This window comes from Rhinopithecus bieti, unplaced genomic scaffold, assembly GCF_001698545.2.
Source record: "Rhinopithecus bieti isolate Rb0 unplaced genomic scaffold, ASM169854v2 scaffold_3615, whole genome shotgun sequence".
Taxonomy (NCBI): domain Eukaryota; kingdom Metazoa; phylum Chordata; class Mammalia; order Primates; family Cercopithecidae; genus Rhinopithecus; species Rhinopithecus bieti.
In genome coordinates this window covers 1944400-1971096 of record NW_016804369.1, presented here as the reverse complement: position 1 = coordinate 1971096, position 26697 = coordinate 1944400, and the positions used below count along the sequence as shown (strand labels likewise).

The window sequence follows — 26697 nt, the reverse complement described above, 5'->3', positions numbered from 1 at the left end:
GCTTTCTCTGTGAGTGCAAACCTGGCGGCTGCTGCTGGCACCATCACTGTGAGAGTCCACCCGGGCTGTCGCCGTCTCCAAGCTGGCATGTTACCAGGTAGCCTCTTCATTTAAAGACACCTTTTTTGTTAAAGCCTTTACGCTGTCCACAGCCTCCACCCAGTGCCCCTACTATCTGCACAATCTTCATCTCGTGCTGAGGCCGAGCTGGGCCTGGAGTAAGCACACGGTCTGTGCGGCGGCTCCACCTCCTGCCAGGCCAGGCTGTCTGCCAATGTTTGCGCGTGTGTGTTAAACAACATGGCATGTTTTATAAACCAAAGTGCCTTTTTATGGTGCATATACACCCCACCTTACCACTATCCCCCTGCCCCTCTGACACAATGCTGGATCTGGTGTACACCTGGTGTGCACTGATCCTCACTGTCACCAGAGTTTGGAGCCTTTGTCCAGCCAATAAGTTGGAGAAGCTGAGGGTGCCCAGAAATGGACATTCTGCCCACGTATCTTGTAAGCCCCAGTGGGTTTTCTGTCTTGTCCAGAGCTCAGGTGTTTCTGTACCTATTGGAGCTGAGAGACCTGCGCTGATCCTGTCTCTGCCACTTCAGCAGAGAGGGTGGGTATATCCTCTCTCCAGCCTCACTTTCCAGAACGAGTAACATACCCTGTGCCCATCTCTAGGCCTGTGAACCCCGAGAGTCAGCAAAGCAGGGAAAGGGTTGGAAAGCTCAGTCTGGCCTCCTGTAGGATGCGGAAGGAGCCATCCACTCAGTAGCCCCTTTGCTTGGCCCCCAGCCGCACTGTTGCCATGGAGATGAGTACCACACGGAGAGCAGCCGGGGGTCTGACCTCTCAGACATCATGGAGGAGGACGAGGAGGAGCTGTATTCTGAAATGCAGCTGGAAGATGGGGGAAGGAGGCGTCCCAGCGGCACATCCCACAATGCCCTCAAGGTGAGCGGCCGGGGAAGGGGGACCCTGCACTCCGTCCCCAGAGTAGCTCCATCCACGTCCCTTTGCTGGGGCTGGTGAGGCAGGCTCCAGAGGGGCCTTGCCCTACAACCAGTAGCCCTCGGATTTGGATTCGCTTCTTTCTCACTATTGAATCTGCATTCGGGAATTACCTACACTCCTGTCTTGCTCTTGGCCAAAAGGTCTGGGTAAGGGAGTTTAGAAGAACCCATTTGACACCCTCCAGGGGGCACCCAGCTCTGTGCCAGGAACAGGAGTGGGGGGAATAGAACAAAAAAGACCCGCCTTCGCAGCCTTAAGTCTCACCTCGAGAGAGAATCGGCAGCCGAGAGAGCGTGAATCAGCCTCTAAATCTAAAGCAGAGGTCGGGACGGTGTGGTCAGCAGGGAGCTCCTTAAAGGAGGGCACTATGGTGGCCCTGCCTGGCGGTGGGCAGGAGTCAAGCACAGTGAGGTTGGAGGAGATGGGTGTGGAGGGAGGGCTGTCCCGCATCTGATGACACCAGCCTCGCAGATAGGCTGGAGGCTCCACGCACCTACTCAGACCACCTCCCGCTAGACCCTCTCCCTTCTGCTCTGGCAGAGGCCATCAGCAAGGGGTCGACGGGAGATTACCTGCAGGGATATTGAGCTTGAGGCACTCTAGAGCCAAGGAGGGTGGGTTTCCCATCCACGTGGCTTCCCCTTGGTCCTGGCCTTGGGGAGACATTGGCCACTGCTGCTGCAGTCACTGGCCGGTGTCTGACTCCTGCGTTCATGTGCTCTGCAGGGCAGTGCGGGATGACCAGCTCTATGCACCAGGCCCTGTGCTAGGCCGAGGGGTGCCCTCTGCAGGTCCCAGCCTAATGGGGAGACAGACAAAGAGGGAGCCATTGGTAGGAGCTTTGTGGGTTTTCCAAATGAAAAAGGCCTTGGAGAGGAAAATTCCCCAGGACGAAGCCTCCCAGCACTGCTTTCTCCAGGAACACAGGGTGTGCATTTTGAATGGTGGACAGAAGGCTCATCCAAATCTGGCCTGCCGACTCGGTGCCTACTTGCATAGACAAGACTGACTTATGTTCTCCTGGCAAAGGCCCCTGGCAGGGCCTTGGGGATGTCCTGTCACCAAAGAACATGCCAGATCCCTATGCAAACTCTGCATGGTGCAGCACGTGCTATCCCCGGCAGCTCCTCCGTCCCCGCTCCCAGGTGACACCACGGAGCAGGTTCACACTGGCCTTTGCAGAGTGGTCCAGTCTGACCCCAGGACCCCTCTGTGTACCCCAGAGCCAGGAGCTCCAAAAAAGTGCCCATGAGTCTGGCCGGGTGAGGCGGGCAGCTGGTCTTCCCATGCCCCTGATGCCTTTCCTTTTGATGGAGGAAGAGCCTGGGATGGGGCTTCATGGGAATTGTTTAGCAGAGAAATAACGTCACCTTCTCTCCTCAGAAGGTGGCCCAGGGTCAAGCAAGTTCATCATAAAGTTCCTGGGCTGAGCCCCACCCCCATAGGCACAGCTCCACCCCCTCCACCTCTTAGCAACGGGGATCACCAGGGCTGGGGCTTGGCCAGGATGGTAGCAGCCTCCCTCTCCCATTCACAGAGTGTTGTCAGTTTTTAGAAATCATGTAGGAGGCTGGGATCGGTGGCTCACGCCTGTAATCCCAGCAGTTTGGGAGGCCGAGGTGGGCAGATCATGAGGTCAAGAGATCGAGAACATCCTGGTCAACACAGTGAAACCCCGTCTCTACTAAAAATACAAAAATTAGCTGGGCGTGGTGGTGCGGACCTGTAATCCCAGCTACTCAAGAGGCTGAGGCAGGAGAATCACTTGAACCTGGCAGGCAGAGGTTGCAGTGAGCCGAGATTGCGCCATTGCGCTCCAGGCTGGGCAATAGAGCAAGACTCCGTCTCGGAAAAAAAAAAAAAAGAAATTGTGTAGGCAGTTCTGGATTTCTGGATTCTCTTTAGAAATTACAAGATGTGGTACAGAGATCTGGCCACTCGGCATGCACGTTCCCACGTGGCAGTGAGGAGCTGTGGCAGAGCTGGGTCCCTGATGGGCACTGCAGGTGTTCGGCCCCCACTGGCCTGGTTCACTCATCCCGCCTGCCTTGGAAAGTGTCCGGGGTTGCCATGCCTTTACTCTAAAGATGGTTTGTTTTTGATGTCCTTATTCCCTCCAATATTAGCTCATGTGCCCCCGAATCTGCAGAAAGTGAAGGGAAAGAGCTGTCAGCGGCAGAGTGTGCACCCCAATACCTCCTCACCTGGCTTATGGCCAAGTCCCAGGCCCATGGCAGACCCCATGTTAGGCAAATCCCACATGGTCCCTGAGATCAAGGGGCCCACAGCCAGAGGGGGGACAGACAAGTCGCCCTGTTCTGTGCCCATGTGGCTTATCTCTACTGAGCGTCCCCAGGGCTGATGGCCGGGACCCAGGGGCACGCTTTACCTGGGTGGTCAGCCAAGCCCCCTCGAAGGAGACACCAGTCAGGAGTCCTTCATACTCTTCGGGTAGAGGGTGAGTTGAGGGCTGTTCCCAGCAGAGAGTGCTGACATGCAGACGGGCAGTATAAGAGCCGTGGACACTGGTTAAGCAGCTCCTGGTGCGGCCAGCCCCGTGCCACCCGCTAGAGACCATGATGGCTCAGGTACGGCTCTCAGGGACCCCAGAATGCAGGATGCAGAGGAGACAGGCAGACCAGTCCTCTGCTGATACAGACTCTGCATGACGGTGTGCAGGCACTGTTGGTGGGGCCGGGGATGGCGTGGTTTCACGCAGCTTGTATCTTAGCAGGGAGAAGGGTGACACATTGGCCTAATTAGAAAGTCCTGCAGAGGGTGCTGAGCACTGGAAGGGAAGCGGGCCCAGTGGATGGACAGGGGCAGGTCAGGCTCCCCGTCTGGTGAACTGTCTCCAGTCACGGTCAGCCTCCAGTGGCAGCTGCCCTCAGGGTTTCTGAGGACGTAGCCCCCGGGCAGTCTCCCCTGGCACCGTGGCCACACCCACCCTCCAGAGCAGCGGTCCCGCGGGCACTGTGGGGCCTGATGTGCTGCCGGAATCTGACCTGCCCTCTCCTTGGCTGGATGCATGGTGCTGGCTCCTGCCCGGCCTGCTGGCTCTGCCTGTGCTCTGCCTCGGCCTGCACCCTGCACCAGCCCCGTAACCCATTCTGTTTTCATTCCAGAGCCCTCCACGGCATGCCCCCGGCCCGAGTAGGCGCTTCCCACTCCTCACTGCCTCCAGGACTAATTCTGTCTGTATTTTCTTTCCTCCCCCGGGCCCCACTTCATGCTGACCACACACTGTCTTTCCCGCGCCTGTTCTTGGCACGCCACCCCCGTAAGGACTGCACTGAGCATAGGACCTCTGAAGGCACTTTCTGGGAGCCCGAGTTTCCCCACCAGCCCCACAGGAAGAGACTTTTCAGTATCCCCGAAGTAGCGGAAGAGGACGGAGAGTGCTGTGGGCTGCTGCACAAACAGGGTGCAGGGCCGTCCCCCAGGGCCAGGACGGGGCTGGCCAGAGAGCCCAGGCCCGGCCGGCCCTGCAGGGGTGATGAGGCCCCTCGGGGCTCCTGGTTCTCGGTGAAGCACAGGGGCTCGGGGGCCGTCCCCCACGTGGAGGACTTCCTTCTGGAAGACAGGGGCTGTCGGTTCAGTCGCTCGGCCACCCGGAGCCCGGACAGCGGCCTGGACTGTGGGAGTGAAGAGGAGGAGTCACGGTTTGGCTTTGGAAACACCGTGGCCACGTGCAGCCCAGGCCCTGGCCACTGTCCCTGCAGGAGGGGCCTGAGGCCGCTGCTGGCCCGGCGGCGGACGCTGACCCGGCAGAGCAGCGTCGAGGAGGACTTTGGGGAGCAGGTGGGCCCTGGTGGCGTCCTCAGGAACGACGACCCCCAGCCCAGCCCGGAGAGGCCGCTCCCCAGGAAGCACGGCTGGGGCGAGCCCACTGAGCACCAAGATTTTCGGGGTGTCTGGAAGAAAAGCATAACCATGCCCGACAGTAGGGCAGCTGCCCCCCACGCAAAGCCACCTCCCAGAGTCGCACAAGGCCCCCTGGTGTGTGACCTGCACTTCCTTTTCACAGCCACTTGCCAAACCAATCTGTTCCATTCTGTCATTGGTTTTCTGTTGGTTCTGGTGTCCATCCCTGGGGACTCTCTTGCTGGCTGTCTTCATTTTCCCTGCATTTTTGCTTTCTCAAGTCCCATTTGCTTCCCAACCTTTTGACCATGCTGAAGATTTCTTTACCTTGCTTAGAGTAATGATTTCCACCCCCCAGAATCAGTAATGAGTATGGCTGCTTGAATTAAAGGACAACTGAATCTAAATTTTAATTAAGGGTTAGCTGAAGTGTGATTATCTGAAAGTCTGGCAACATGTTTGTGTGCACAGGGATCCTTAGGGATTTATTTATGACTACTAGTATTGTCGAGGGTTTTTTTTCCTTGTTATTTTGGAGTTTTTTTCATTGCTTTTTGACCTTCATCCATAACCAAAAAAAAAAAAAAAGAAAATTTTGAAAAAATCTATTTTTTTTTTTTTTTGCATATTGTTTCTAAAGTTTTTGTTTTTTTCCCATTTGTTTTCCGTGCCCACAGTTTCCAGAATGCATTTTCCATGATCAGCCTTCTCCCCGCCGGCCCTGCCGTCTGGGCTTGTTGTTGGTTTTGAGCGTAGGGATTCATTGAAGGCTTCATTCATCTCTATATTGTGTCCTCTTTTCAGAACATTTGCTCCTGTCATGCTGACCTTTTCATTGAAAACACAGGTGAGCCATCCATATGGCGCCAGGCCTTGGGTCTGAGGCCGTGTGCTTGCGATGGGCCCACCCAGGAGAGGTGCGAGATCCGTACCTCGGCGACTCAGCTGCCCACCGCAGCCCGCAGCCTCCCCGGCCCCACTTCAGGCTCTGCAGCAGGCATGCCTCATCCCCAGACTCCCTGCCTGCCGTTCACACCTGTGTTCCTGAGAACTTCCTCACTCCATTTACTTACTAGCAAGAAGAAGGTGTTGCTGTGATTGTCTTTAGTCAATCCTAACCCTGATCTGAAGGTGAATTTAGAGGTGAACTTAGCCAGAAAGGCGACCCGTCTGAGTCCTGGAATGTTACCAGCATCTTCAGATTAGGAGTAGAATGTTGAGTTTTGAAGCTGATAAAATGCAGAAACTTCCATCTTTGAGTTGTGTGTGAGAAACCTCACACACTTCTATCCAAGCAGGACAGGTGGAACTGCAGTGTCTTCCGCACTTTTGTGACAGCTGCGGGGGGGGGCATGTGGAGACTAGGAGGGGATCAAGTGTTCCAGGGAGCCAAGGTGGGCGAGATGTATTCAAGCTATTGTCTCTTTGGTCCAAAACTTTTTATTCAGCACCAGCAGCAGCAACCAAAAGAGACTCCCTACAAGGAATTTTTTTGCCCTCACCCCACCATGCACCCAGCAGCGGCTCCGAGTAGAGTGTGGGGTGCTGGTGCATGGCTTTGTTCTCTCCCAGGCCATTCAGCTAACCTTTCAGTTAAAAGCTAAGTTTAGTTGCCTTTAGAGATTCTGCTTCTCAACCCACTTGATTTGGCTAACTGAATTCTTCAGTGCCCAATGCTGGCAAGACTTATGACTTTGTTGTTGTTTTGTCTTCAGATTTTAGGGAACCCAGCCTCTGCAGGACGGGTGGATCACATGGGCCGGAGGTTTCCCCGCGGCAGTGCTGGTCCTCAGAGGTCCCGGCCCGTGACAGTCCCATCCATCGGTTAGTGGCTCCATCATTGCTGTTCTGTCTTTCAGCTGCGGAGCATGTGGCTGCTTACTCCATCTAAGCATGAACACAATTCTAGGAGTAGCATTTTCAGCTAAGCACAGAACACTCTGTTATTTATGGCAAAAAAGAAGGCAGGAACAGCACAAGATAAATGAAAGCTATTTGTAAGTATTCTTGAAATATCAAATTGGCCTTCTACATCCATGTTCTCCCCGCTGATTTGTTCCTGGAGAGTTTCACAGGGTAAGCACTGAAGGGACCACTTGTGTTGCCTCCCTCGTCCTGGCGCGGGCTCCCTGGGACACTCAGGGTCAGAGCCTGTGGCAGGTGCAGAAGCTGGATGTCAGCGTGCCTCGGGGGTCTGTGAGCCCCGCCAGTAGGGGAATGCTGTCTGTCTGCAGAAGACACACTGGCAGCAGAGCTAAGTGCTGGGGACACCGTGCAGCTGTGTGCGCCCCTGAAGTGCACACTCCCCACATCCATCTGGGCACCTCCCCTGCTCATGAGTCATCCTCGGGCATTCTGTTTCCATTCTCTTCCTGACATTTTGGAATTCAGCCAGCCATGCTGAAAGCTATCGTTTTGGCCATCCTAATCAATCTGCGGAGGGGATACTTCTATTATTGGAATCAATCATAGCAAGGAGAATTTCAAAAAGTATTATGCATAAGATAATGGAAGCTGGTCATCAGCACAGAGGAACCAGGCTTCTATGAAAACACACACAGACACACACACACACACACACACACAAATGCAAGGAGAACTCTTGATACCACAGAAATAGATGAGGAGAAACCGTCTTGGTTTGGCATGACAGGGCTCAAGGAGGATAACTTCTGGATAGTCTAGCCCCTGAAAATCCACCTGGAATCTCACTGAAATAGCTGAAGTTTAAAAGGCAACTGGTCATCTTTTCCATCAACTCAAAATGAAGACAGGCTTCATGAAGCAAATAGATTTTTTAAATTGTGTCCTGCCAGACTTTTCTTTTTTTTTTCTTTTCTTTTTTTTTTTTTTGAGACGGAATCTCGCTCTGTCACCCAGGCTGGAGTGCTGTGGCCGGATCTCAGCTCACTGCAAGCTCCGCCTCCCGGGTTTACGCCATTCTCCTGCCTCAGCCTCCCGGGTAGCTGGGACTACAGGCGTTGCCCGGCTAGTTTTTTGTAGTTTTTAGTAGAGACGGGGTTTCACCGTGTTAGCCAGGATGGTCTCGATCTCCTGACCTCGTGATCCGCCCGTCTCGGCCTCCCAAAGTGCTGGGATTACAGGCTTGAGCCAGCGTGCCCGGCCCAGACTTTTTCTTCCTTGTACAATTCAAACAGTAAGACAAAAAAATTTCCTTTTCCATCTTTACAGTTTTAGATTGTTTTATCTTTAACCAGTAAAAATTCCATGCAGTGTTAAAGGTCCGTAGGAAACAGTATTTTCAGTTAACTGAATAATAAAAGATGCAGTCAGGTTCAGAGAACCTTGATGGTCGTACTACAGATCAACTAGCAGGGTTAGTGGAGCCCAGATTCCTTTCAGGTATTCTAAACCTACTGCGTGTCTCTTAAATCTTCATTCACTTTGTGTCCCTCCAGAGGAACTACGAAGCTTAATAAATAGATTCTTCTGGCTTTCTCTGTCTGAGATGTCCTGTCTTGAGAAACGAGGTGGGGAAAAGGCCAGTCCTCCTGTTCAAGGCTCTCTTTCTCTCTCTCTGGTTAGGGTGAGTTTTCGAGTCTTCACTTGATGGTAACTTTAATGAGTGAAATGACCTGGTGATGGGGTAGCCACTGACAAGTTAATTCTGTGGCCATTCAGAAAGGACGTCCTTTGGAGGAGGCATGTTGGGTCTTCTATGCCAATCTCCTAGGACTGAGAACTGAAAATTGTGCTGTGACAAATCAGCACTTGAGCCAGGAAGTCAAAGGAAACCAATCCTGGGCCTGCAGTCTTGCCAGGGTGACCCTTGCTGTCAGAGTCGCAGGCGACAATTTGGCTGGATTTTTCTGCAGCTGTGGAGTTCCAAAAGCTGCATATGTGTCTTAATTTCAGGAGGACACTTGTGAAATTGGGCGAAAGAGCAATTCTATGTCAACACCTTAACAAGGAAAAAGCCTCTGAACGTAACTCGGAAAAGAGTTAACTGACAAACCTATGAGAGATTTGCTTTCATTGTGCTGACTTCTCATCACGTAGCCAGCCAGGAAACCACACAAAAATAACGAAAACCACTTTATACACAAACACACATCTCGGCACTTATGATGGTTTCAGAAGGAAACAGAAGTGGTGGGTGCTTGTCACCCACCTGAGGAGGCGGCCCTGGCAAAGAGCCTTGGGAAATGACCATCAGTGACAGCTGAACAGACAGGATGTTCCTCTAGTTCTCATTTACTTAATTGTATTTTTCTTGTGAAAATATTAGAGAACAGTATTTTAGAAATCTGCTACATTTCAAAAGCATTACTTTTCTTTTTCAGAGGAAATTAAGTCTGTAAACCATATACTTCCTATTTTTAATAAGCAGTGGACCTACAACAAAAAATAATATAATAGGTTCTTTGGATTTCCAAAATTTAAAAAATGTCCTTCATGATAAAAAACAAAATTATGTAGCTTCCTATCTAGTAAATTCTAAGCCATATAATTAGCATAAAGAGATCTCAACGTTAATAGATGTCTTCATATATATACTTGATTAGGTTTGGCTTTTATCCTTTATAATTTTTGGTCTTTGCATTTATCTAGTTGTTGACCTGTCAGACGGAAGGCCTGCAGGTTCATCCTTCTAAAACCGAAGCACTGTGTTTAAGAGGATTCTATTCTTAGGAATCAACTCTGAATATCTCCTCTGTATTCTCTCATTTTTTTTTGTTATTTGTTATTTTGGCTACTGAGCCTACAAAGTGAGGAAAGTACAGCACATTTTCTTTGTGTTCAGGGAGGAAAAATAAATTAACTCTGTTGACAAAGCTTTGCCCCTTAAAAAGGAAAGCTCCTTTCTTCAGGTTTCCCTGCAAGAAAAAAAAAAAGCTGTCAACTCTGTTTAATAGATAATTCCCTTTATCTCCACAGAAATTACAATGGACAGTAGCAGGGAGGGCGGTTGGTCTGGGCCAGGTAGTGAGGGAAACCTCTCTCCTGTAGAAAACGGTGCTTATTCTCACGGCACCGGTGGATTTGGGAGGCCACCCAGGCAGCCAGGCATGAGCCCTGATCTCCCACGTGATATGCACACCCTTCCTCCTAGCAGACCACTTGGGTCAGCGCGCTTCCTCAGCAGGACGGGAGGCAGTGCCCACTCCCCCCAGGGTCGGACGGACAGCTGCAGGTAAGTGCTGCTTTCAGTCTCGCCTGCCACCACCAAGGACAAGGGACCCCCAACGGCCCAGTCCAGCCTGCAGTGAAGCCAAGTTTCCAGGGACACATTCCAGGGAGGCCGCTGCTCTCTCCCTGTCGAGGTCCGGTGCTCATAACACATCCAGTGCATCCTCTCTGGAGGAGCGGACGGTGGAGTCACCGCATACACATGACTTTATTCACATACGTTCAACTCCAAGTGCTCTGCCCACCTCTACCCCACGCCTGTCTTCCCCCAACACAACGTGACACTGTGGGCAGTTCTCTGGAAGGAGCCTTCATCAAGGACTGGCCTCAGGCAGCTCTGTGTTGGGGTGTCTGCCTAAATGCCTCCCGTGGTGTGGCCAGTTGCATGGTGCATGTGAGTTTGGACTTGAAGACAAAACGATGTGTTTTTGCAGATCATGGTCCTTGACCATAAGCCACTTACTGAGAAAACGCACTCTTCCCTAGGCTCCAGGAGGGACTGGAAAGATTTTCAAGGGGGATGTCGACCACCCCCAACTCTCTCTAGGCTCTGACCACAGCCCCTCACCCCTCACCCCTCTGCACATTTTGATGCCACAAACTTGCCACATAAACTCAGCTGGAAAGTGCTGAGAACTTGCTTGGAAAATGCTGTAGCCAGAGGTTCTCCTCCACCGGCATTTTTCCGTACCTGGAACTGCATTCACTAGATCACACTGACATGGTCATTAAGTTCCTCCAGCAGATCTCCGGCAGAATGGAAAGCACATCCTTCTCACGCAGCCACAGCTGTTCTCTACCGTCATCCCTGGGTGCGAGAAAGGGCTGCACAGTTGTGCCCGCTGTAGAGGCCACGGAACGCTTCACATTCTGTTGAACTTGGATACCACCTGAAACCAGAAAAAAGTCATCAGGTTTTTTCACTGACTATCAACAAAATCAAAATAGCATGGAGAAATTAATGAAGCCTGCTGTGGAAAAGTTTTGTTCCCTGGCAGCAATTACATTTTAGATTAGGCATTCAAAAAAGACACTAAATCTCAATAATGTAAACAATTTATTACATTTTAAAATTCAACATTTCCTGCAACCAAAACACTTTTTATTTTTAGACTATGTGTTTTATTTTTTTCTGGTGAAAGAGGCTGATCCGTTTGGTTCTTTCTCTACCACCTGTCCTGTCTTTTCCACATACCTGTGTCCTCCCGTCCCACCACCTGTGTTCCTCGTGGTGGGACAGAAGCTCAGGCTGGGCTGCCTCTCCCAATCCTGCGCTCTCTGCTGCCAGCTGGCGTCTTTCTCACTTGCTTCCATGATGGTGTTCTGAGACCACCTCCCATGATCAGACCAATATTATCTGTCAGTTCCCTCTCCCCCGCCTTCTCTCTCCATACATACATGCACACATATATCTAATGATGTTCAGTGATACATATGTATATAGAGGCATATGTATTAGGATTTCCAAAATAATTGTTTTGACTTTTTAAAATCAACTTTCAACTTTTATTTTGGATTCACTGTGGTACATGTGCAGGTCTGTTACATGGGTATAGTGAAGAATGCTGAGCTGTGGGGTACAAATGATGCCATCATCCAGATAGCATAGCACCCTGTCAGGAGTCTCTCGGCCCTTGCCCCCTCCCTCCTCCACCGTCTAGTGGTCCCCAGTTTCTGTTGTTCCCATCTTCGTGTCTATGTGGACCCAATGTTTAGCTCCCGCTTATAAGTGAGAACATGAGGTATTTGGTGTTCTGTTCTTGTGTTAATTTGCTCCAGTGGCTGCAGAGGACATGATTTTGTTCATTTCTCTGGCTGCGTAGTATTCCACGTGGTATACACACCACATCTTTATCCAGTCCACTGTTGATGGGCATCTAGGTTGATTCCATGTCCCTGCTACTGTGAACAGTGCTGCGATCACCATAGTGAGTGCCTGTGTCTTTCTGGTGAAATGACTTCTTTTCCTTTGGGTATATACCCAGTAATGGCACTGCTGGGTCAAATGGTAGTTCCGTTTTAAGTTCTCCAAGAAATCTCCAAACTGCTTTCCACGGTGGCTGAACTAATTTCCATTCCCTCCAATGGTATATACGTTTGTAAGTGTTTCTTTTCTTTGCATCCACCCCAAAATCTATTTTTTTGACTTTTTAATTGTCGTTCTGAATGGTGTGAGATGGTATCTCATCGTGATTTTGTTTTGGATTTCTCTGATGATTAGTCATGTGGAGCATTTTTTCATAGGTTTATTATCTGCGTGCATGTCTTCTTTTGAGAAGTCTATTCATGTCCTCTGCTTTTTGATGGAGTCATTTTTTGCTTATTGATCTGTTAAGTTCCTTGCAGATTCTGGACACTAGACCTTTATCATATGCACAATTTGCAAATATTTTCTCCCATTCTGTAGGGTGTCATTTACTCTGTTGGTAGTTTCTCTTGCTGTGCAGAAGTTCTGTAATTATGCATGTTAATTTTTGTGTTGCAATTGTTTTTGTGGTCTTTGCCATACATTCTTTGTCAAGGCTGATGTCCAGAATGACATTTCCTAGGTTTCCTTGCAGTATTTGTATAGTTTGAGGTCTTACGTTTAAATCTTTGATCCATTTTGAGTTAATGTTTGTATATGGTAAAAGGTAGGAGTCCGGTTTCAATCTTCTGCATGTGACGAGCCAGTTATCCCAGCAGCATTTATTGAATGGGGAGTTCTTTCCTCATTGCTTATTTTTCTCAACTTTGTCAAAGATCAGGTGTTTGTAGGCATGTGGTTTTAGTTCTGGTTCTCTAGTCTGTTCCATTAGTCTGTGTGTCTGTTTTTGTACCAGTGCCACACTATTATAGTGACTGTAGCCTTATAGTATAGTTTGAAGTCAGGTAATCTGATACCTCCCTTTGTTCTTTTTGCTTAAGTTTACTTTGGCTATTTGGGCTCTTTTTTGGTTCCATATGAATTTTAGAGTAGTTTTTCCTAATTCTATGTAAAATGATGATGGAAGTTTGATAGAAATAGCATTGAATCGTATACATACGTAACAAACCTGCACATTGTGCACATGTACCCTAGAACTTAAAGTATAATAATAATAATAATAATAATAATAATAAAAGCATTGAATCTGTAGGTTGCATTGGGCAATATGGCTACTTTAATGATATGTATTCTTCTAACCCATGAGCATGGAATATTTTAGCGTTCATGTCATCTATGACTTCTCTCAGCAGTGTTCTGTAGTTCTCCTTGTAGAGATCTTTCACCTCCTTGGTTAGAAATATTCTGTGCATCTTAGTTAGACGTAATCTGTGTATTGTGTGTGTGTGTGTATGGCTATTGTCAAGGTGATTGCATTCTTGATTCAGCTCTCAGTTTGAACAATTTATTGGTGTATAGAAATGCTACTGATTTTTATACATTGAAATTTTATTGAAATTGTCTATTGGTTTAGGAGCCTTTCAGCAGAATCTTCAGGGTTTCCTAGGTTTAGAATCATATCATCAGTGAAGAGAGATAATTTGACTTCTTATTTCCTATTTGGATGCCTTTTCTTTCTTTCTCTTGCCTGACTGCTCTGGCTAGCACTCCAGTGTTGAACAGAAATGGTGAGAGCAGGCATCCTTGCCTTGCTCCAGTTCTTAAGGTGAATGCTGCCAGCCTTTGCCTGCTCAATAAATTGGTTGTGGGTTTGTCATAGATGCCTCCTACTATTTTGAGGTACATCTTTCAATGCATAGATTGTTGAGGGTTTTTTTATTCATGAAGGGATGTTGGATTTTATTGCAAGCTTTTTCTGCACTATTGGGATAATCATATGGTTTTTGTTTTAGTCCTATTTATGTGGTGAATCATATTTATTGATTTGCATATGTTGAACCAATCTTGCATTTGAGGGATAAAGCCTACTTGGTCATGGTGAATTGTCTTTTTGATGTGCTGCTGGATTCAGTTTGCTAGTATTTTGTTGAGGATTTTTGCATCTGTGTTCATCAGGGATATTAGTCTGTGGTTTTCTCTTTTTGTTGTGTCTGTCAGATTTGGGTATCAGGGTGATGTTGGCTTCACAGAATGAGTTAGGGTGGAGTCCTTCCTCCTCAATTTTTTTGGAATAGTTTCAGTAGAATTGGTACCAGCTCTTCTTTGTACGTTGGTAGAATTCAGCAGTGAATTCATTTCATCAATATTGGTCTATTCAGGGTTTCAATTTCTTCCTGATTCAATCCTGGGAGGCTGGGTGTGCCTAGGAATGTATCCATTTCCTCTAGTCCAAAAGAACCACTTTTAGAAGCTGGGTAGTATATGGAGTTGAAACCCAGTTCACCAGGAAATTATTAATTCACTGTAATAAAGATACGTTTGTTGCCAGTTACGTATTTACCTAAGTGAACAGTTGGTCACCTCGATGGACTTTGACTAACATACAAATGTATTTTAAACGTGGGTTGTGCTTAGATTTCCATTTTGCAGAGTGTGTGGGTCCTGGGAAGGCTCCCCAGCATGGCCCATCCTGCCCCTGGAGCCGCGGCAGCTCCCGCCCCAGCCTGTGCTCTCTGGGGAGGCCCCCGAGGCCCAGGCCTGTCTCAGTGCTTTCACACACAGTGTGGCCAGGTACAGAGTGTGGGTGTAGTTATGTGCTTCTCCAATTCATCTGAGCTAGACCTCCTGATCTATTTCTGCCTACATGTTAAGACACAAAAAAGACGAAAGTCAAGGAACTGCTGCCATCCTCACTGCTTTCCAAAGCTGCATTTCCTGTGTGCACTCCTCAGTTAGGCTCACTGCCGCTCTGTTCTTCACCCCCACTTGCTCTTAGACGATTACGGGCGAGACCGCCTTTCTCCAGACTTCTATGAAGAGTCGGAAACTGACCCTGGTGCCGAAGAGCTCCCGGCCCGGATCTTTGTGGCTCTCTTTGACTACGACCCGCTCACCATGTCCCCAAACCCAGATGCTGCAGAGGAGGAGCTCCCCTTTAAAGAAGGCCAGATCATCAAGGTGCGGGACGGCCGCCTGGGGCAGCTTCAACAGCCCCTGAGGCGGGTCTGGGTCACAGGGGTGGAGACTACTGGCGACTTAGAGATACGACGACTCCTGCAGGTCATGGGTGGGACATGTCAGCCGCCTTCTGCAGGCCGTGGGGGAGGCACGGGGAGCGGGCACAGGAGGAGGTGGCATGGTGCTGTGACGGCCAGGGACCTGCCCTCTGCAGAGTGCCTTCTCCAGCGTCTGCCCAGTTTGTGTGCACACAAACACCCAAATATGTCCTGTGAACTCTGGATTCTATTAGGGCCTATGTTGTTGAGAAAAATATACAGGCTCCAAATTTTAAAACAACACTTGTCAGTCAGCAGGCAGCCAAGGAAGAAAGGAAGGAGGGAGAGGAAAAGGGAGGGAAAAAGGGAAGAAGGGAGCATCAGCAGCTAGAGGCGGGACTTCCATGCCTTAGTTCTTTAACACGCCTGATGGAGGCTGTTTCCTATCCCTTTGATAGCCAGCCGTTTTTTTTTTTTTTTTTTTTTTTTTTGAGACAGAGTCTTGCTCTGTCACCCAGGCTGGAGTACAGTGGCACCATCTCGGCTCACTGCAACCTCTGCTTCCCGGGTTCAAGTGATTCTCCTGCCTCAGCCTCCCGCGTAGCTGGGACCACAGATGCGCGCCATCACACCCAGCTAATTTTTTTGTGTGTTTTTAGTAGAAACAGGGATTCACCATGATAGCCAGGCTGGTCCCGAACTCCTGACCTCAAGGGATCTGCCCGCCTTGGCCTCCCACAGTGCTGGGATTACAGGCGTGAGATCCAGCCTTCTGAGAGAAGAGGAGCCTTTTGAGTTTTAAGTAGGGAAAATGAGAGACAGCGTGCCGTTCAGTAGGAGAGGGGAAAGACAGAGGGCCTTGAACCCTGTTTGCAGTTTCAGCAAGAGTCCTGAGAGTTGGCATCTGAGAATGGTTGGAATGCCTGCTGTGTGGCACTATCTTGTTACATAGGAACCCATTTCAGGCAGACAGCAACACCACTTTGTGCAGCCTACCTGGTCCTTCTTGGTCGAGTGGGGTCTCATCACGCACCCTTTTAATGTGCGTGAATTTAAATACATGCATTCATCCAAGCAAACCCCCTGCCTGATGAGAAGAATGTCAGGTTGTCCAAACGCTAGATGAAAAACTGGCTCTTGAGTCAGTCACAGAGCGAGGGTTACATGTACACATCTATGGCATACACGTGGGTGACCTATGCAGGTGATCTATGGTATTTTAAAACTATATTTAAAATATATTTTTGACTATACTCACTCACCATCAGTGGGACTATTGTATTTCTGAACCAATCAATTACAATGCTTGATTTATTTTTCCCCACGGCTCTAGGTTTATGGTGATAAAGACGCTGATGGATTCTACCGTGGGGAAACCTGTGCCCGGCTTGGCCTTATTCCTTGTAACATGGTCTCTGAAATACAAGCAGATGACGAGGAGATGATGGATCAGCTGCTTAGACAGGGCTTTCTCCCTCTGAATACACCTGTGGAGAAAATAGGTAAGCGTAAACCCCTATTCGACCTTTCCTGTGCATTGTATCGCACAAAACGCCTGCTGCTCAGAGGCAAGTGGTGACGAGGAGACCCCAAGTTGCATCATTTAAATATGCCAAAGTCATGTAAATGTTGACCAGTGATTTTTCTTGGGCAAAAGCCACTCTCCAAACCAGGACTGCCAGTAGTCTGCGTGCTTTAGGGACACACGTACATAAATGTGAAGACACAGATGATCTGATGGGCGATGAAGTACAGTCTTGCTTGCAAAAAATCCATCACATCTAGAAAACACATGATTAGCTGCCTTCTGGTAATATGGTTTGAACATCAGCCTGTCTACAATGAATTTCAGTGGGTGGTCAGGGGAGTGCCTTTCATTCTTTAGGTGACCTTTGCTTATCCAAGAGGCACAAAAGCTCTTTCCTCTTTAGTTTGGGTAGACGTGAAACTCCTTCATTTATCTTAAGCCAGTCTGCAAGCCCCGTGAGAATGCAGAAAACTATTTTCAGTGATTTTAAGCAACATTACATTTATGAATTTTAAATTTTTTTCCATGTACAATGACAATGTATTCATTTAAAAGCCTCTATTGTCTCAAAAAAAGCCTCTATTTTTTCTAAAATGCTGTAGAGAGATATCAGTTTTATAGCATTCATATTTAAGGTTTAATACTTCAAAACTTGATTAACTTCTAAATCAGACTTCAAAGACAAAATTCAGCGCTTCAAACACTATACATAGTTTTAAGGATAATCACAAAATCAAAACATTTCAACCTTTTTTGGCATTAATAAGCGCATCATCTCAAGATAGAATCCACATCTAATAGTCAAGGTTTAGTGTGAATATATCGCCCACATTAAACCCATGAGATTGAGGATCTTTGAGCCCTTTATCCCCCTATCCACTTTTGTTAAGATTTTCTTTCCCGAAGCGGACTAACCCTGTTTCGAAGAGAATACAGGCCCTGTACACCACAGACCCAGAAAGTATACAAGAATTTCTTTTAAGGAATGGTAACTTGATTTATATTATCAATTAGATTAAATGTTTTTTATTCCATTTTTTAAAATGTGGATGGCCAAGGGAACCTAGCCTGATATAGCTACGTGCCCCCCCCCAACCCCCGCCATCGCCAGAAACGATCATCCTTAATGGTGAAAGGCTGAATGCGATCCTCCTAAGACTGGGCACAGACAAGGACTTTGGCCCTCACCACTCCTTTTCCACATCATACTGGGGGTCATAACTAGGGCGACATGGTGAAGGAAAGTCACACCTGGCGTACAGACTGGAAGGGAAGGAATACAACTTTTTCTATTCACAGATGACATGGAAATCTACTTAGAAAATCTCAAGGAATCTCAAAGGATAAGAAAGTTCCTAGAACTAACAAATGGAGTGTAGCAACCTCAACGGATACAAGGTCAATATACAAAAATCAGTTGTATTTCCATATGTGAGAAATGAAAATTTAGAAATTAAAAATTTTAAAAGTAGTGCCATTTACAATGACACAACAAAACATGAACTACTTAGCATTAAATCTAACAAAACATGTGCAGTATTTGTATGATGAAAACCAGAAGACACTGAGGAAAGAAATCAGATACCTAAATAAATGGACAGAGAGATCATATTCATGGACTTAATATTGTTATGTCAGCTGTCCGCAAGGTAGCCTACAGATGCAGTGCAAGACCATTCACAATCTGTGCCGGGATTTATATAGATTCAACAAGCTAATTCTAAAATGTATATGGAGGGGCAAAGGAACTGGAATAGCCAAAACTATTTTCAACAAGAACAAGAAGGTTGGAAGATTCACGTAAGCTAATGGAAGCTTACTACTGTAGAGGTAAGCTAATTGAGGTAACGTGGTGTTGGAGAAAGGATAGAAACGTAGATTAATGGGGCAGAATGAAGTCCAGAAACAGACTAATACATATGGAGTCCAGTGATTTTGGACAAAGGTAAAAAGGCAATTCAACAGAGAAAGGATGCTCTTTTCAATAACTGGCGCTGGCATTACTGCACATCCATATGCCAAAAATGAATCTTAACCCATACTCTCATCATATTAAAACTTCAATAAAATGGATCATACTTTTAAGTATAAAAATTAAGACTCTAATACTTCCAGAAGAAAACGCAGGAGAAAACTTGACAATAATCAGGCAACGATTTCTTTGACAGGACATTAAAACATGATCCATAAAAGGAAAAAGTCAATGTTAGGCTTCACCAAAATTAAATACTCTGTGCTGGAAAAGTGCAGAATAAAAAGCCATAAGCTGGCAGAAAATACTTGCAAGTAACCCTTTGGGAAAAGGACTTGTGTTCAGAATACACAAAGACTTTTCAAAACTCATCAGTAAGGAAACAATCCAATAAAAATATGTATAAAATATTTAAGTGACCTTTTACCAAAGATGATATGTGGGTGGCAAATAAGCACATGAAAAGATGCTTAACATCACCAGTGAAATACAAATTAAAACCACCCTGAGAAACCAATGCACACACACTTAGAATGGCTAAGATTAAAACGACTGGCCGTCGCAGGTGTGGGCACAAAGTGGGCCAGGTGGACCTCTGCACTGCTGGTGAAAGTGGATAATGGCCTCACTCCTCAGCAAAACAGTTTGCTGGTTTCTTATAAAGTTATATATGCACTTATATATGCACAATACAATCCAACAACTTCACTCTTATACACTTACCCAAAAGAAAGGGAAACTTATGTTCACACACACACAAACTGTACATGAATATGTTTGATGTTTTGATGACACAGTCATCAAAATGTGGAAACAATTCAGGTGCTTTTAGCTGGTGACTGAAGGTGCCCCACACAATGGAGCCTACTCAGCAATGGAACAGAACCACTGCTGATACAGTCAGTGACAAGGGTGAATCTCAGGCATCATCCAAATGAAAGAAGCCTGTCTCAAAAGCTACATTCTGTATGAGTCCCTTTTAGTGACATTCTGGAAAGGGCCAAAGTCTGGGACAGGAAACAGATCCGTGGTTACCTGGGCTGAAGTGACTACAGAGGACCATGGCTGGTGTATATCTTGATTGTTGTGGGGTTTCTGGACCGTGTGTGCTTATCACAAAGTAAAGTACTGCACGCTAGAAAGAGCCTTAGTGTATGTAAGTTCTACCTCAGCGAGAAGTACATGTATGTTGTTATGCCACCTTTCCGAAGTCATACTTGTAACATTCCCTGTAACATGAAGAATGCTGAGAAACACTAACCTCTGGGTGAGGTCATAATGCAAGGAGACACACATGTGCAGGTCTGACAGAGGACACGTGCACAGAGGCTTGTGCGCGTCCTGTAAACTACAGCAGTGGCTTGTAACCAGAACCCAAGGGGAGTAATCGCTGGAATTTTGCAGGTCTACACAAGTGGCCCCTATACCTGCTGAAAGCCACTGAAAAGCCACATCGCTGACTTTAGCGGCCGTTAAGATAGTTGCCTTTGATGGTGTTCATCTGCATGTTTGGAATTCCCCAAATCAAATGTGAGCAGAAAGTAGCCGTGTTGAGAAGAAACACACAAATGCCAACTTTCGCCAGGAGGAAAGTCATTCCCAGCCCCACACCTTCAGTCTGACGGGCTTCCTGATTGGGCCAGGTCCTGTGGCTCTCCACTGAGGCCTCCTTACGTCCCGAGAGTTTTCACCTGTTATCTCTGTGGAGCGCTCACGCTGGGCAGAGCCTAGGGCAACTTCTTCTTCAGCCCCTTCTTTTGCTTCTGAGTGTGCTGGGATGACGCCCAGGCCCCCATCTGTGGCAGAGACAGAGCCAGGCTGTGGGAATGCACCTCTAAGTCGACTGTGCAGAGCTGGGCTCTTCTCCACGGCCACTGCTAAACCACAGTGGAAGGATGCCAGGGAAGCAGCATGGGGGAAGCCATAGGGCTGGGTGGAGAAGGCATCCCTGTTTATATTCATGCTTCTCCTGAGGACGGTGCCTTAGTTTTGCCTCCACTCAGGGGAGCATGACTTGATTTTGTCATGCCACCACAGTTACACAAACAGGCACTTTTAAAACGGTGTCTGTGGGGCTTTCCCAGAGCAATGGTCACAACCGTGCACTGTGCAGGGCCTCACGAGCTACGGCCTCCCTGTGCTGGCCAAAGCCGTCTAAATTTGCTGTTTGAGAGCCCTGTGCTTCATGTGAGTCTCACTGGCTTAATGGACAGACTGGAGGAAGGAAAATGTTTATGTTACTCTAAGGGGGAGAAACCATACTACAGCAAAAACGTAAGAATATGGAGTCCCGGACGACTGACCCAAAGTAGAGACGTTGGCTGATGTGAGTGCCCGGGAGCATGAGGCCCTGATAGCGATGCCAGGTCGCAGCTGCATTGGCCTTGTGTGACACGGAAGGAGGGGGGACGCCACTAAGTTTGAAATAACATCATGATGGCTTTCTTCCCCGCTTGTGATTTGAACAGAGAGAAGCAGAAGAAGTGGCAGGCATCATTCAGTATCAACCCGGAGAATGGTGGCCCTGTATGACTATGACCCCAGAGAAAGCTCGCCCAACGTGGATGTTGAGGTACCAGCCAAACACTGTGCTTCATGACGGACACAAAACCACACCCCATCCCTTCCCTCGTGGTACACCACACAGAGGCCACGTGTGTTCCCCTTCTCATTCCTTCTCTCCAAACCATCCGTAGGAAGGGCTGCCAACCCGAGGGATAGCTGATACAGACATGGCCACGCAGGAGAGAAATCATGGGATTCCCAGGGACACGGCCAGCCCCTGACGAGCCCTGTCCCTGTGGCCCAGATTTTCCTGTGCCACCACAGAGAGAGCAATCTGTCATCCACATCTAATGGTGCTGCCACCTGAGGGCCATCTTTGGGAGAGAAATAAAAGCCCATCACATGTGGTCAGCAAACAAAAGCAAAGCAGTAGGCCCCACACATAGAACAGAACAGTAGAGAGGAAAGCAGTGATAGGTGAGGTTGCGTCGCCCAGCACCGCTTGGGATGCCTGGTGTCTCGAAGGCTGAAACCGCTGCCTTCAGAAATGAGATGGGGTCTCCAGTCTCTGCAGCCACCAGCTGAGATGACCAGATGTATGTGAACCCAGGTTACACAGTACTTGGCGCTCTCTGACAAGCCATTGGTTCGCCAACTATATTCCCTCATTTTTACATTTAGAAAGAAAACGTGTTTGGTTGTTAATATCATCTAGATTTCTGTTTCCATGTTCTGCTTGGTGACTGTGAACTGAAATGTGCTGGGTCGCTTGGACTCCTGAGGGCAGTGAGGCGTGTTTGACACCACCTGACTCAGGGTTGCAGCCTGGCCCAGAATAGACACTGAATAAAGTGATGTTCAGGCTGGGTGTGGTGGCTCACGCCTGTAATCTCAGCACTTTGGGAGGTGGGCAGATTGCTTGAGCTCAAGAGTTCAAGACCAGCCTGGGCAACATGGCAAACCCCCATCTCTTTAAAAAATATAAAAATTAACCAGGCTTGGTGGCACACACCTGTAGTCCCAGCTGCTCAGGAGCCTGAGGCAGGAGAATTGCTTGAACCCAAGAGGCGGAGGTTGCAGTGAGCCGAGGGTGCGCCATTGCTCTCCAGCCTGGGCGACACAGTGAGATTCTGTCTTGACAAATAAATAGATGTTTCATTAATAATTGAGTAGGTTTTAAAATACTCAGTGAAAGGATATTTATGTAATGGTCCTTATACTACAGAGAACATTTCCCTAATATTCCAGGTTTTTACAGTTAACTATTCCACTAGCTTTAAAAATGTATTACCAGTAGAACATGGTAATAATCTTGAATTTCGGCCAAAATCAAAGCACTGTGGCATTTTCTTTTGGGGGGCATTATCTTGGTTTGTCCTTCCTTTCCAGAAGACTGTGGACGGAACCATTCATTAGCTTCTACCTTGATTTGACTGAAAGGGTCGGTGAATACCAGAAATTCTCAAGTAGTAAGGGAACGCATAGAGAACTTATTTTTAAAAAAACAACTACTTTTGTATAGAAAAATACTATTAACTTGACGTTTCATCTCCACAGGCTGAACTTACATTTTGCACAGGAGATATTATCACCGTTTTTGGTGAAATTGATGAAGATGGATTTTATTATGTAAGTTTTGGAAATATCAAGAGGCACCATTTATGATTGTATTCTTTTTCATTTATTTTGTGTGTTTTGTTTTGCTAGTCTGTTCCTTCTCTTAAAACTGGGCATGAACTTCACACGGCTGCTGACAGTGTTGCTTCATTGGCGTGTCTCTTTGCTGAGTTATAGATAATCTAGAAAGTTGGAACTGTGAACTTCGTTGTTTCTTCCTTGCAAATACGAGTCTTTTTAATGGATCTACATTATAAACAAAACAAATACATTCGTATTCTTATTTTTTAAACTGCTGCCACCCAAACATTTACAAAACCATTTAAGTTTCTAGATTACTTACTGTATAGGTCAGAAATAAATTGTAGGAAAAGAAAGAAATACAAATAAGCAAAGAAATACGTAACTAAAACACCCCAGATTTTAGGACTTCTCCCTTTCCTTTTATCTAGAGCCTATTGCTGTTAGCAGCAGGGAACACCCCGCCCCACCTTGCTGCGGGTGATTCCCGGCAAGGACCTCAGAGCCACCCTCCTTCCTTTTCTGTTCCCCTGGGGCATCTCTTGAATATTCCCTGGGGCAAAGAAGGGAGGAAAGGGGGTGGGGTTATCTCAGAGTTTCTGCAGCTGGGGCACCTTTGCAAGTAGCTACCCCCTCCCTGACCAGAAGCCCACAGGGCCACTTAGGACCCTGTGCAGAGCCCAGTGGGGGGTCCCCATCTTGCACAGGTGTTTCCGCCTGCTCCCCCGCTGCCTTTATCAGAATCGGCAAGAAGCGATGACATCCTGGACGGTAGGTTTCTCTTTGAGTCAAACAGATGCTGCAGCCACAGGCATGTGTGGAATTTCCAGGCGCTCTCCTCTGCCTGGTTTCTGATTTTTAAGAGTTCAGCCCTTGGTGAGGATATTCATACTTTGTCACATGTGTTTCAAATAGTTACTTCCAGCCCAACCTCTGCTTTTTAACTTTGTGTGTGTGTGTTCTCCATTTTTGTTGTTTATTGACGATGAATTCTACGTCTGTATGTGGTCAGATGTTTCTGCCTTGGGGGTCATGCCTGGAAGGTCCTTCAACGTGATAGAAAGAATCATCTCATTTTGTTTCGATTTTATAGTTTCCTTTTCCATATGTGAATCTCAAGTATCCACCATCTTTTCCTAACTATGAGAACTAATGTCTCAACACATTTACTAAATAATCTGCACTTTCCCTACTTTAAAAAAATCATTTAATGATAAACAATGTGATACATTTTAAAATTAAAGTATAAATAGGAATTTAATACTTAGAGTATTTATGGACTTTAACACTACTCCATGCTGCCTTATTGTATTTTATCATGCATTTTACATTTGGGAGGGTCATTTTGTAAAGAGTCCCACCCCCACAACCAATCTATAATTTTTTGTTTAGAGGTACATTTCGCTTTTGGAAGAAACAGACATAGTATCGTCTTTCAATTCGGACATAGCATGTACCTCCTTCTAAAAAGTTTTTCCTTTCATCTGTCAGACAAGATTCAGGGATTTATTCTTACACATCCTTTATATATCTTAAGTTTACTCTTAGCAACTATACAGATCCAATGGCTGGGCACGGTGACTCACACGGAGGCCGAGGCAGGCTGATCACCTGAGGTCACGAGTTCGATACCAGCCTGGCCAACGTGGTGACACCCTGTTTCTACTAAAAATACAAAAGAATTAGCCGGGCGTGGTGGCATGTGCCTGTAATCCCAGCTACTTTGGAGGCTGAGGCAGGAGATTCACTTGAACCCAGGAGGTGGAGGTTGCAGTGAGCCGAGATCGCGTCACTGCACTCTCCAGCCCGGGTGACAGAGCGAGACTCCGTCTCAAAAGCAAACAAAAAAGGAATTATATAGATCTTATTACAACTGTGAATGATTTTTCCCGCTAGTATATATTCCACTGGTTATTTAGAAAACATGTTGGAAAGGTGTGTGTGTGTGTACATGTCCCCCACAAATCACTTTTCTGAATGCATTTACTTCTGTTATCCACCGATTCCCTTGGGTCCCCCCCAGATTGTCATTATTTTGCCTCTTCTTCATCAATATTTATAATTGTCATCATTTTTAATTGTCTTACTAATCACTTAGAACAACTCTGAATAGCAGATGAGGAAATCTGTGACTTGATATGTATTTTAGTAGGAATACCACTAATGTTTTACACTGTTATATGTAGGTTAGACTATCAATAAAGATAGATGGTCTTTCTAATGCTAAGAAAGTATCCTTTATAATGCTAGAAAGTTTTAGTTTGCTATGCTTATTTTTCATTGGTAAATTATTGGCCATCATATATAATACTATTTTTAAGGCACTGGAAGTTGATTTACTACTGTTTTATTCAGAAGTTATATTCCAGAGATAATAATAATCTATATTCTTTGGATACCTTTGTTGTGGCTTTTGGTATCAGGATTATGCTAGAATTACCAAATAAACTAAGAAGACTTCAATCTTTTTCTATACTTTGGAGCAGATTGAGTGACATAGGAATTACTATAATTTGAAGGTTATTAGAATCTGCCCAAAGATCCTTTAGGTTCAGTATCTTTTTAGACTGCAGTTTTCATTTGCTTAAATGGTTATCTTATCGAGTCAGTTTTTAACAATCTAGGCATCTTTAGAGGAACGCACTTTTCTTTTAGATTTTCACACGTAGAAACAACGGGCATGGTGCTTTCTTGGAATTCAAAAAGATTTTTCTAACTTGTCTGCATGTTTCTATTCCTGAGTTATGTTTTGTCTTCTTAGTTTCTTGAATAGTCTTGCCTAGATTTTTATATTATAGTGGAAAGTAGATCTAAATTAATATTAAATGTATGCTTCTGTTTATTGACCACTCCTCCAAATAGTTTTAGGATGATTTTGCTGGTCATGTTCACTGAGCGGACTGCCCAGTTCATTTAAATATTTCTTATTTGATAAACAATGACAGGGGACACCTAATTTGATACCAAAAATCTTAAATTTCTTGGAACTTCGTTTTCTGATATCTGTAACCTTAAACATCTCATGAGAGCAAACTCAAATACTCCACCATCCTAATATTATAATATCACCCTCCTCTTTCTCTGTTCTGCTATATCCTGTATCAATAAAACACGTGTAAGCAGGGAGCCCCGAGGGACCCCTGCTGTGCTACCTGGACGTTTCCTCCTTTTGCTATTTCCTAATTTACATCAGCCCCCATTAAGTCACTGAAGACACTGAAGACTTCGAACACCCCATCATATTTTCAAGCTCGTGCTGTTCTTGCTGTAGCCCAGCATCTCGGTATCTGTACACCTTAAATCATGTACCTTCCTATGTCAAAAGCATCCATCACGTGGCGTACTAAGGTACGGAAGATAATCCAGAGAGGTATGCAAACACGAGTGAACTTCTCACTGACTGGGGCACAGAGAAAACTGGGAGGGAAGTGATTTTGGTGTTTTCTGCCTTTCAGCCTATTCCCATTCTGTCTGGACATTAGGCCTCCAGGTAGTTACTGTTTGGCCTCAAATAGAGAAGTGGTGAGAAATGAGGCATAGGAGAGAAGCAGAAATCAGATTATGGAGGGACTGAGGAGGGAAGGGAAAGGTCAAGGTGAAATTTTTTTTAGAGAAAGTGATTCTGTAAAGGGTTTTGTTGGTACGCTTTTAAAGGGGGATGGGAGTGGGTCCAGGAAGCCAGGTAACATGCTATATGGAGCCGTCCAGGCAGGAAACATGGCCTGAACTATGTCAGTACCAGGGGAAGGCAGACAAGAAGCAGACTCAAGATGATCTTATCCAGAGCTCAGACTGTCAGTTAGAGGGACAGAGAATGTCGTCCGGGGGAGCCTTAGTTTCTGACCTAGGCGATGGGCGCCCTTGAGACTGCAAGGATAAGAACAGTGTTGAATGGAAAACCTGGCTTAGAAACTCTTGAGCTTGAGGGGTATGAACAGGACATCTGAGCCTCTCCAAATGGAATGGAACTTAGGCCAAAGCAGTGTTCACACCGCAAGCAGCT

The 26697-nt window shown here is 46.6% G+C and overlaps 2 protein-coding genes and 1 long non-coding RNA gene across 3 annotated transcripts in view; 1 reads left to right on the top strand and 2 right to left on the bottom strand.

Moving 5' to 3' along the window:
- Window positions 1–26697, top strand: part of RIMBP2 (RIMS binding protein 2) — a 234357-nt gene that overhangs the window by 201634 nt on the left and 6026 nt on the right. The window contains exons 14-19 of the mRNA XM_017867548.1: window positions 796–954; window positions 6594–6702; window positions 14832–15013; window positions 16385–16553; window positions 21020–21123; window positions 22614–22685. Coding sequence (XP_017723037.1) covers window positions 796–954; window positions 6594–6702; window positions 14832–15013; window positions 16385–16553; window positions 21020–21123; window positions 22614–22685 — 795 coding nt within the window. The remainder of the gene's footprint in view (window positions 1–795; window positions 955–6593; window positions 6703–14831; window positions 15014–16384; window positions 16554–21019; window positions 21124–22613; window positions 22686–26697) is intronic.
- Window positions 9634–16404, bottom strand: LOC108526713 (uncharacterized). The gene is made up of 3 exons (XR_001884592.1): window positions 16314–16404; window positions 10721–10919; window positions 9634–9716 (listed from the first exon to the last, which is right to left on the bottom strand). It is a non-coding gene; the product is annotated as an uncharacterized LOC108526713 (long non-coding RNA).
- PIWIL1 (piwi like RNA-mediated gene silencing 1) overlaps window positions 22749–26697 on the bottom strand; it is a 65439-nt gene continuing 61490 nt past the window's right edge. Inside the window, exon 21 of the mRNA XM_017867552.1 lies at window positions 22749–22919. Within this exon, the coding sequence (XP_017723041.1) occupies window positions 22911–22919 (9 nt within the window). The 3' untranslated portion in view covers window positions 22749–22910. The remainder of the gene's footprint in view (window positions 22920–26697) is intronic.